The 12713-nt window shown below is 37.9% G+C and overlaps 2 protein-coding genes across 3 annotated transcripts in view; one reads left to right on the top strand and one right to left on the bottom strand.

The window, feature by feature from the left end:
- Nucleotides 1–1138, bottom strand: part of LOC308281730 (neurotrypsin-like) — a 92980-nt gene extending 91842 nt beyond the window's left edge. The window contains exon 1 of one of the 2 annotated variants that reach the window (XM_080722010.1): nt 919–1138. In XM_080722010.1, the coding sequence (XP_080578136.1) occupies nt 919–958 (40 nt within the window). In that variant the 5' untranslated portion in view covers nt 959–1138. The remainder of the gene's footprint in view (nt 1–918) is intronic. The other variant, XM_080722009.1, reaches the window with a different exon arrangement.
- LOC308281586 (uncharacterized protein) overlaps nt 1–12713 on the top strand; it is a gene marked incomplete at its 3' end in the record, with an annotated part of 534349 nt that overhangs the window by 162276 nt on the left and 359360 nt on the right. The window lies entirely within an intron of this gene.

The raw sequence follows: 12713 nt of genomic DNA, 5'->3' as shown, positions 1-12713 counted from the left end.
AGATATGGGGGTGAGGGTGTAGGGAGTTGGGTTGGGGGGGGGGGGGGGGGGGGGGGGGCTGGGTCTGTTAGGGTTGGGATGCAATTTTCAGACCCGATGAAAACAAAAGAAAAAAAAGTCTAAAGCAGTTTTTCTAAACATTTTCATGTCAAGGACCCCCAAATTGACATGCATTCTGCAGACCACGCAAAAATATTTTCTGCCAAGGAATATTTTTCAAGAAAATAGCCGATCTACAAGCTCAAATGATCTGTAATGGTAACACGTTGTGAGCTTGTAGAAAACTGGGTTAAAGTGGTAAAACTCGTTTTACTGTGGACCCCCTGGAACTTCCTAAAGGACCCCTGGGGGTCCCCAAACCACACTTTGAGAACCGCTGCTCTGAGATATGATACAAATATTATTGTGATTTAAATCATATATTATACAACTGTAGAATTGAAGAAACTTAAAGAACAAATATTTTTTGCACAAACTGTCACACTTGAGAACTAAAAGGCCACCCTAAGAGTGCTCTACGGTGTGCGTAGAATCTTTCTTAACATAAGAACAAATCACAGCTGAGGAAACATCGCTGTTATGCCAAATCTTCTTAAAAACTTCTTAAGAGGGTCTAAGAAGAAATGTATTCGTAAGAACGTTCCGTAAGTAAGTTGGTGAATCAGGCCATTGTCTGGTTTTCAACATAAGCATGAGCAATATTACCCAATATTAAACTGGATTATTTTGACATGAATTCCATCTAAAATCAGTAAAAGGCCTTTCTGTGTTGTGGTGAATGTCAAGTTGCTGATTGTTACCAACTCTACTGCTGAACCTGTTCCTGCTACTTCTGCTGATGTTGCTCTGTTAGAAGCCCACATCTCAGATGTTTCCAGTTTAGTCATCATAGTGACATCATTCATTAGATCTACTCACCATGAAAGAGCACAGAGCTCACAATGATCCACAGAACCATCTTCACCCTGCTGTCTCCTTGAAGATACCTTCACTGTCTGATATCTGAAGATACCTTCACTGTCTGCTATCTGAAGATACCTTCACTGTCTGCTCTGTGTGAAGATACCTCCTGCTATCTCCACAGTCTGCTGTGTTTGAAGCTACAGATATTTCAAATCCACCGTCTGTTCTAGCACTCCTGTCCTCATACACCCCCTCATAGCCTGCCTGAACAAACACACACAGGCACACACACACACACACACACACACACACACACACACACACACACACACACACACACACACACACACACACACACACACACACACACACACACACACACACACACACACACACACACACACACAGAGAGAGAGAGAGAGAGAGATCAATAAAGGTTGACTTTGATCAGGAGAACTCGGTTTAATGGAGGATAAAATAAATCAACAATTAATAATAGTTACAGTCTGTCTGTCTGTGTGTGTGTGTGTGTGTGTGTGTGTGTGTGTGTGTGTGTGTGTGTGTGTGTGTGTGTGTGTGTGTGTGTGTGTGTGTGTGTGTGTGCGTGCGTGCGTGCATGCGTTTGAGAGCTTGTATATCGGCTATTTTCAGCATGCAACCAAGTGTACAATCAGCCATTATGACGCCATCAAGGCCTTCCAAAAGGTTTTTTGTCGACAAAATCAACTGTAGATTTGACATTCAGTCGACTAAAACGAATACCTTTTCAGACGACTAAAGTATGACTAAAACTAAATCAACATTTGCTGTAAAAATGAACACTGCCCCCCCCCCCCCAATCTGTCTCCTCATTTCCTGTCAGTCTACTGTAATTCAATAGGCATAAAAAGACCCAAAAATATAGGCCCTATTTAAAAAATAACTGCTACAATGGCTTTTGCTGCGTAAACACAGACATCACAATTTATGTCATCGTCATAAGCCACCAAATATCTGTCTACAAGAAAAATGTGGAGGAATCCATGCAAGGTATTGTTAAAGGAGTAGTTCACCCCCAAAATGACTTTTTTTCTATTGATTAGTCATGCCATGGAGACTAGAGTTCAATAATATTTTTAGTTTTTTGTCATATTCCTAAGACAAAAATGTGATAACAATAAATGTACCCCCATTCGTTCCGGCCATCCGGAATCAATGGGGGTAAATTTACTTGAAACAAAATGTTGTCTTAGGAATGTGACTAAAACCAAAGCATATTATTGAACTCTACTCTCCATGGCATGAGTAATCAATAGAAAAAAGGTCATTTTGGGGGTGAACTACTCCTTTAAGTATGGTTTTCACACATCCGGTGCCCTAGATGGCGCCAGACCCCTTCCCTCTAAGTGCCAGATTCACCACCATTATAATGTATAGGACTCCCTTGCGTGCATGCATGCGTGATGTCATCACTTGGTCACATGACCGTAGACAGGATGTTGTGGTCAATCACCGATCATAATTTGGTCATTTTGCCAGCCATTCCCAGAGTTTTTGCCATAAAAACATACATCAGAGATAAGGGGCTTTAAAGTTAGAGAAATGCATTGGATTATATGGAGAAAAACGGCGGCGCGATGCTCTCAGCGTCTAATGGAAACAACCCGCAGTGATTGGGCAACATCCAAGGGTAGCCCCGACCTTACGGTAAGATTTAATATTGTTACTGTAAATACAGTAAACGCGTCAAACGCGCCATGGGCCTCCAGCGACATCAAAGAATTTGACGCGTTGATACCACGTGGGCATTTGATGAGTTAATACTAAAAACACCAACTAAATATAAATAAAAGAACATAGAACCTTAACTAAAATATAAAAGAATAATAGAATCTGAGAGGCATCACAGAACAAGTCCAAGATAGCACACAGCATAACAACCAAACATGCAGGGTCCAGGAGAGACACTGACCTCACGGTGTGACAGTCAGGCTGCTACTGAGTCCACATCATGAATGCGTTGCATTTAAAGGGATATTTCACTTTCAAAAAACCTTTGGTAATTTTATTGTCTAATCAGGCTTTTTATGAACACCCTGAACAGTTTTTAATTTGCTTGATTCAATATTTAGATATTTGATGTAAATGTTAGCAGGCCCTCCAGGCCCAGGGCCTCTCCACACACACACCCATTGTAACTTCAAACGTAATTTTAACCATGATAGATTAATTAAAAACACCCATTGTTTTTCTTCTGGTTACTCATATTACCATCCTAATACGTGAGCAGGCCATGTTTTTTCAATAACATGTTTCATTTATTTTTAATAATTATTTTTTGGATTTCATTTTTTCCATTTTCCCAAATAATTATTAGAAAATAAATGAAAAAAGTTATGGATAAAACACGGCCTTCTCACGTATTAGGAGGGTAGTATGAGTCACCAGAAAAAATAATGGGTGTTTTTTAATGAATCTATCATGGTTAAAATGGAGTTTGAAGTTACAATGGGTGTGTGTGGGGAGAGAAGCCCTTCCCCTGTTCCCTGTTGAAAGTGGAATATCCCTTTAAATACTGTACAGGTCCATAGAGGTGGACCATCCTAAAAGTTACACCTGATAGACAGCTGTCATCTGACTCAAGCAATGACAGGAAATAGGAAATCACATGTCAAAGCTTAACATCAAAGCACAGGAAGAAGTCCACACACACCTAACCTCGCCTACCAGGCTTTCTGGGGAGAAAGCCTGGTGTTAGTTCACAACAGACCGTTTGGTTTCCGCCTAAAGCGCGGAAACCACTCGAAGTGGCGTCGCTTTGATTTAGTTCCCCTCGTTTGTTTCCCCAATCCCTTTTAAAATGCTCCAGTAGCCTAGTGTAGTCTTGCCAGTCGCTACGAGTTGGACTAAAAGATGCATATATCAAACACATTTTTCGAAAGCAAAACTACGCCGCATCAAGGTGTTTGTTAGGTAGGCCCTAAAACTATGTCCTTGGGTGCAGGGGAATGTTTTGGGTTAAAATGAATCCGGTTGATAGTTCCGGCCAAAGTGTAGTCCGTCTAGGACTACAACACAACGTAAAGTGGTTTCCGCTCCCGACCGGATCAAACCCCATAAAGTGAAGTGATCCCAGACTAACACACACCAAGACCTGATTGATCAGCGCTCTTCCAATATACACTGTAGGTGTGACCTCACACTGTAGGTGTGACCTCACGACACCTTGAGGCTGCCAGACCCACAGCTGACCCAGAGATAATATGCAAGCAAACGTTGATACAGAATTGTAGGCTACATTAAAACTAACTAAAATACAAACATGTTTAAAGGAGGACTTCACCACTTTTCAACCTGTCTTCATATAATAGGTCCTCTCCTCACTAATGTTCATAATAAAATAGCACAGTTTTTTTTTTCTATTCAGTCTGGGTCTCATAGGAGAGCTGTCAAATCCTTCCACCGGTGACATCATCGTTTGACAGATTTCTTTTAAACAATATTTTTGAAGAAAAAAAATATTTTTATTATCACGAGAACAATGGCTTCCACATTAACATTGCAACTTTTCAGGAATAGAAAGCCTGCAGTTTCTATTAGCTTGGATTTCCCATTGATGATGTCACCGGTAGGAAGGATTTGACCCACCCACAGCTCTCAGATGAGACCCAAACTGAGTAGAAAAAGATTGTGATATTTTATCATGAACATTAGTGAGGACCTATTATATGAAGATAGGTTGAAAAGTGGTGAAGTCCTCCTTTAAAACAAAAGCATATCATACATTTCTATTCTATCAGGTACCAAACAGCGTGCTCTAATTGGGAGCAGTTAAGGGTTAGGGTGTTGCTCAAGGACACTTCTAAAACGGCTAGTTACATTCCTTGATTCTGATTGGCTGGTTGCCGTGGTATATGAGACTATAAGCCACACCTTGAATCAGTTTATATCAAAGCCAGGTGCGTTATTTCTTTCCACAGTGCCGTGAGGCTGAACTAGAGAAGCGAGCGTCTCTTCCTGGTGGCGGAGAAGTGTACTTTTTTCTTTAAATAATGGAATGCTATTATTTTCATGTTGCAATATTGTGACCGTTTTAGAAAAGCAATAAGCCACTCGAGGCTTGTGGTTACCGGGGTAGTATACACCGGCTGAGAGGGTCGGAAACACTCGGCTAACGCCTCGTGTTTCCCAACGCCTCTCAGCCGGTGTATACTCCCCCGGTAACCACTCGCCTCTTGTGGCTTATGGCTTTATTTGACACCAACTCTGGGTAGTAGTAATATAGGCACACATTTTTTCTAAAAATAGCCCTTCTAAAAATAGCCCTTCTAATTATAGCATTTCTATTAATAGAATCTGTGCCTATAGGCATAGTTTTGGTCTAAAAATAGCCATTCTATTAATATATGATTATTAATAGCACTTCTAAAAATAGCATTTGACAGCTGTTAGGGTGGGTGTGGGGGTTAGAGGGGGGGAGGGGGGTTGTGATTGATAGGTGACAGCTGTGATTGACAGGGGTGTGTGCGTGCGTGCGTGCGTGCGTGCGTGCGTGCGTGCGTGCGTGCGTGCGTGCGTGTGTAACAGGTGGGGAGGTGACAATTCCAAGGTCAAGGTGTTGTGTGCCATGTGGGCATGCAGTCAGCTCAATCGTTAGTGTATTTTGGATTCATGTCAATTTGTGTTTTTGCATATATTTAACCACTTGAGCCATCAAGTCTTAATAAACTACTTAGTTTGCTATTTTGTCTCCCCTACACCATACCTCTTTGCCGAAAATAACCAATTTACAAGCTCACATACATTATGTGCATGTAGATCTGCTATTTTTGATATAGAATATTGGTCATCTGCTAGAGGGTCAGAGTTAGGGGCTGACAGATGAAGGGTGGATGTGGGGGTTGTGTGTGTGTGTGTGTGTGTGTGTGTGTGTGTGTGTGTGTGTGTGTGTGTGTGTGTGTGTGTGTGTGTGTGTGTGTGTGTGTGTGTGTGTGTGTGTGGTCTGTGAGAGGTGTCAATTCTCACGGTTAAAGGTGTTACCAGGGACCCCTTCAAACTTTTTCAGAGATTTCCTTATATTCCTTATTTTCATTATTTGACAGCCCAATCATCAGTGTATTTTGGATTCATGTCAATGTGTGTTTTTCAGATACTTGATGGAGACCACCATCAAGTCTTAATAAATTACTTAGGCTGCTATTTTGTATCCCCTACACCATACCTTTTTGCCAAAAATAACCAATTTACATGCTCACAACGTCTTGTTGTGCGCAATATTATGTGCGTGTAGATCTGCTAATTCTGTAGGTTTTCAGGTGTTTTACTGACTCTTGCATTGCATTGTGGATTTGCCTACTTTTAAAGCGGTGAAGGGAACTGAACTTAAGAATACAGATACACAGAAAACGGATTCTGTGATTTTGCTTTATACATATATGTGTTTATATTTAAATCTTTAGGGGCATACCATGTGATATACCTGCACAGTTTTTGATGCAGGTATTTTACTACCCTTTTACCCTAATCTGGTAGTTATAGGTGGTACTGTATACTGTACATATTATAGGCAAAACATCATAAAGGGTAGAACCGGTAGTGTACGTAAACAAACTCATTAAATTAATGGTTAATCCCTAACATTATACAGTGATTATTACTAACAACACTCATTAGTTGAGTTATCACACTCTTACATACATTTTTTTCCCCCTAATTATATATTTCAATAGATGATATGGTACATCATGAAATGGTACCTAAGTTACACAAAATGTCAAATTTCACACAGTAAGTATTGCCAATGCAGTTGTCAGAGAAGGATTTTCACCCTAACCATACCATGTATAGGGGTGTATATAGTAATTAGACAACTTATTGTTTTATTTCTTGGGTGTTCTGTAGGTTAAGTACGTTTCTAATGAACATGCTATTACTCACACCATGTACGTTATATTTGCAGTAAAACATGTATGCAAAGCTGACTATTTGGTGTTTTATCTATGACATTATTCTATTTCACTGGTCTAATAGCATGGATGCATGGAAGCACAGCTATACAATGCTACTAAATAAACCAGTGCTACTGTACCTTTCTATTTTCCTCTCACTACATATTTGTTTTACACACTACAATTAAAAAAGCTCACCCAGTCACCCTCATACACATCTACAAAACCCAGTACATCAACAAAACATCAACACCCCTACACATTACAGCACAACAAAAGCTAAAACACATGACAAAATGCATAACATTAAACCATAAAGTCACAATATTACTAACAATGTTAATAACAATATGTTCGATAGACTAGTGTCAATAACAACCAGTAATCCTAAAGCATCCATTAGCTAGTGTGTGTGTATTATGAACAGGTGTTAGGTGACAGCGCAGGGAAGGGTTTATGTGGTGTGAGAGATGACAGCTGTACCAATAGTTATGGTGTTACCACAACCTTTTCAGAGATTTTCTTATAGTTTAATTTTTTGACAGCACAATCATTAGTGGATTTTGGATGTCAATTTGTGTTTTTTTCATATATTTAACCACTAGAGCCATTACCTAAGATAATTGCATTATACCCTACACCAAACCTCTTTGTAAACCAATTTACAAGCTCACAATGTCTCGTAGCATGCAATATTATGTGCTTGTAGATCTGCTATTTTCACTAGTTTGACTTACATCAACAAAACATCAATACTCCAACATATTACAGCACAACAAAAGCTAAAACACATGCAAAATGCAAAACATGAAACCAAAAAGTCACAATATTACTAACAATGTTACTAACAATGTGTTCAATAGACTAGTGTCAATAAACTAATAGTTTCAACCCTTAATCCTAAAACATCAACACTCCAACATATTACAGCACAACAAAAGCTAAAACACATGCAACATGCAAAACATGAAACCAAAAAGTCACAATATTACTAACAATGTTACTAACAATGTGTTCAATAGACTAGTGTCAATGAACTAATAGTTTCAACCCTTAATCCTAAAACATCCAATAAGACAGCAGGTATATGGCTATATATGTTATATTCAGTCTGAATAGTAGTTTGACTAATTGAATGAAAACATTTTGCATAGGAAAGAGTACACTGGTAACAAGGCCATAACAATTATAGATTTGCAAACTGTGAAAGGTCTATGACATTAAGAGGAAGATATCCATATTTTAGGATTGCATGCATCATATTGTATTGAAAATGTGTAGATTTATTTATTTTTTGAGTACAGGCTTATAAATGGGCTCTTTTGAGTCCAAGGCAACCAGCTTGTAGATGTGTTATTTTGATGGTAATACCTTACAGGTCTACTATTTTTACTGGGGTGGTGATGTAAGAGTATTATTTCCATAAGGGGTTGCATAATCTACTGGTAATATCGTATGTTTTATCATTTGGCTCGGTAGGGCTATGTATGTTGAATTCAAGGCATTAGTTGCGTTGTCAGTAGTGGTATTCCATCTGTAAGATAATACATGTAATTCTCATTAACATTACAAAATGAGAGAGGAACCAAAGTTATAGATCTGCTATTTTCACTAGTTTGACTAGCTCAACTACTTATAGTTTTATTGCTGAGGTCCAATCTGGCTTTCAATATGTTAAATGATTCAAAAGATCTATCTAACCACATCTTGATCACAAAGTGTAACTTAGTAATACAGTAAAACTTAGTTGGGTTTGTCTGCCAAACCATTTGGTCCCCAGTCATGTTGGATCATTCATTAGGTGTTTTCACTGTATGTAGTGATATTGGACAGAACTGATAATACACATGAAATTGTACTAATATTACAAAAATGATACAGTGTTTTTTCTATTATTTTTATCTGACATTAACCCCAACTATGGTCTCTGCTACAACTATATCGACCCATTCCTTAAACATGTTACAATTATATCAACAAAGCGTTGACCGATTAAAAATAACCTCATTTTAGTGTTTTAACCACTTGAACCATATTGGCAAAAATGACCGATCTACAAAGCTTTTAGCTATAATGCGACAGACCTGTTACAGGGTGGGGTCTGTGAGAAAATTAGTTTACTCTTTTTGCGTGAACAAATCTCAAAACAGCCTAAATATGTGGGGTCTCACTGTGTATAACCTTATGATATGCATGGAACTAACCATGGTCAGTCGATTTACATTGTTTTCACTAAAACATCCCATTACATGAACATGTTAACATTTTTAAAGTTTGTGACATTAGTCCAATACACAGAAAACATTTATTTGTTTATTCGTATATTATCTATAGATGGGTTAAAATACTAGGTATTCCTAAAATTATACTAAATATTGCGTGAAATCTAAAGATTTAACTTGAATGACAGGCGGATAAAAGATTAGTTCCCATACCAAGAGTTGAACCGGGGGCTGCCGGGGTGAAAACCAGGAAATACTAATCGTTAGACCGTATGGGATGCAAATCGTACAAACTGTATAAGTGTACAGGCCAGACTACACAACACAACTATACAACATCAACATGCATGCATAATATCAAATCAACTACTGTATATTCAGTACAAATATACATCACCAACAGAAATCAGCACCATACTCACTACACATTGCTAGCAGATCCACACAAAAACATAAAAAACACAACTTGTCCATTAACGTAGACACAAAATACACAATATGTTCTAATAATAAAGTGTTCAATAGACTAAATTGCGCAATGCACTATGGGACGTTGGAAAGCCGTGGATATAAAAAAAGGAGAATGAGAAGTTTACTTCAGTCTCTTTTTCAAAAATGGATAATACCCATCAATTGGGGCTAGAAAAACAGGATTTTGGCGAAGTAGCGACCAATGTATTGTATACCTTCGCTAAAGATGTAGAAGAATCCTTAGGCTTTAACGAGAAAGATGGAAAGCCCACAATCTTTCCCGGAATAATTTTTAAAGATGGAGAATATGTACCCACAGGCATAGATCCCTATTTTGATGGATTTATGCCAGGTCGAATTAAATGGATGAATGATACTAATGGAGGGAAAAATATCCCACCAGATGATCATTCAATGTACGCATCTGAAGCAGCTCTATGCGGCCTTCCACCACAACACGTGTCCAGCAGCAATTCAAACAATGATAGTGCTTTCAATTTTAAATCATCGCAGTTTGCGTGGTTAGGGGAACCGGCTAACATGGAGCACACAGGGGTAGCGGATAATCACCGCTGCGGAGCCTGCCACCTTCTGCTTTCAAAGTTTCTGCCAGGCGATAAACTTTTAAATCAGCATGCATTCTACAGCAGAGGAGAATGTCCGTATCTCAAAGCAAACTATACACCCGACCGGCTAAAGATTGCAATTGGTCAGGAGAGATTCCGTAGAGGATTTATTGCGCATCCAAACATAATCACAGCCCCCGATGCATGGAAACTACCCGAAATGAAATTAACAAACAGGATATATGTGACACTGGCTACACAGGAATGGTGTTACTTGTGCGGACGTTCAGCTGGTAATCATGTGCAAAACTGTTACCAAAAAATGACAGAACTCATACATAGCCTTAACAACGGGCTTCTCGAATTCAAATTATAGTTAAAGTTCTTACAACCGTGATTATACGGTGACATTGTGAATATGTATACATTGGAACCCTTGTGTATTTTAGCTTTTCTGTGTGAGCACTTGCTATGCAAGTGCAAGTGATGGTCCTCATACCTTTAATCATAATGAAAATAATGTTTTATTTGCTGAAAGCTATGTGTAATTAGTTGATGATTGAGTATAATCCTGACTAATAATGTAGAATTGGTTTGAATAGTATGAAAAGAGATCTTACAGCACATGGATGGTTCTACAGCCATGTGTACAGACTGCGTTCATAGCTACACAACCATGTCTTGATTGTACTTATTGTACTATTGTGTAAAGCTAATATTAGTATTAGTTCACCTATGAAAAGAAGAAAAATAAATAAATAAAACACTATATCAATATTATGAGTTTTCTTTCTTCCAAATGTACTTATGATCAGCTTAAAAAATGGTGTATATTGCATTATGCATATATGTATATTTGTTAAAATATTTACCACTAAACATTACTAGACATCACTGTGTAGTACAGTGGTAAACACAATTATACACAGGTATTATTTAATAACTGAGCATGAACATGAACACCATAGCTATTGAAAATGGTTCAAAATGCATGTATATCATTGTGGGTTACATGTCAACAGGTCAAAGCTAATACAGTAAAACCAACAACCAACAAGTATATTCGTATATTTTATTAGTAAACAGGAACACGTATTTACAAGGATACAATGATATACAATACAACTGACTGAATTCACACACAAAACATCACTATATGGCAAATGGCACAGAGTTCATTAAATAATTGAATCTAGGTCATGTTAGGTCTTCTTTCATTCTTCTCAGTAAAATATACATTATTGAGAACTATAGTTCAGTACATGTTTATGCAGCTGGTGATGAGTTACTCCAAAATGTAACAAATTCATTCAGCAAATCATCTTTCTTCATGTATCCACCCAACACATGATCAACATTCATGTCATTATCGATTTTTTTCATGATATCATTCACATTCCTCAGGTCATACAGAATAGCTTCACATATGCCCTTGCGTTCGGTCCTTCACCTACACCATCACCAATATTTTTTGATGATCCTCTGGACTTTAGTCTCGATGCTCCACCATCTTCACCTATGAATTACCCTACACTACCATCCATCAGACCATGGCTTTCAGCATCATCTACGATGGATTCAACTCTGACTATGGACCAGCTTGATGGTCTGGGGAATATAATCCTTTTGGACATTATAAAAATATGCGTCACCAAGCTGATGAATGTGGTTATATATGACCAGTGGAAAGATGACTGCGAGGGATGTCAAATAGGTCATCCCAGTCAAATCGAACATCGATGCCTATACCCCATCCCAAAATATTATGTATTCAATCGTTTTAAACAGTTAATGAATAAACTATGGACTGGTCGATTCATACCAGGGGTTATGTGGGTGTTGGAAACTCAAGTAATTGTCACTATACCGATCGACCGAGTGCAAGGCATATGTGAAGCTATTCTGTATGACCTGAGGAATGTGAATGATATCATGGAAAAAATCGATAATGATATGAATGTTGATCATGTGTTGGGTGGATACATGAAGAAAGATGATTTGCTGAATGAATTTGTTACATTCTGGAGTAACTCATGACCAGCTGCATAAACACGTACTGAACTATAGTCCTCAATAATGTATATTTTACTGAGAAGAATGAAAGAAGACCTAACATGACCTAGATTCAATTATTTAATGAACTCTGTGCAATTTGCCATATAGTGATGTTTTGTGTGTGTGAATTCAGTCAGTTGTATTGTATATCATTGTATCCTTGTAAATACGTGTTCCTGTTTACTAATAAAATATACGAATATACTTGTTGGTTGTTGGTTTTACTGTATTAGCTTTGACCTGTTGACATGTAACCCAAAATGATATACATGCATTTTGAACCATTTTCAATAGCTATGGTGTTCATGTTCATGCTCAGTTATTAAATAATACCTGTGTATAATTGTGTTTACCACTGTACTACACAGTGATGTCTAGTAATGTTTAGTGGTAAATATTTTAACAAATATGCATATATGCATAATGCAATATACCCATTTTAAGCTGATCATAAGTACATTTGGAAGAAAGAAAACTCATAATATTGATATAGTGTTTTATTTATTTATTTTTCTTCTTTTCATAGGTGAACTAATACTAATATTAGCTTTACACAATAGTACAATAAG

The sequence above is a fragment of the Nannobrachium achirus genome (assembly GCF_963921795.1).
Source record: "Nannobrachium achirus genome assembly, chromosome: 3".
NCBI lineage: Eukaryota > Metazoa > Chordata > Actinopteri > Myctophiformes > Myctophidae > Nannobrachium > Nannobrachium achirus.
Note: the sequence above shows the minus strand (reverse complement) of the source record. Positions and strands in the feature narration are given on the sequence as shown.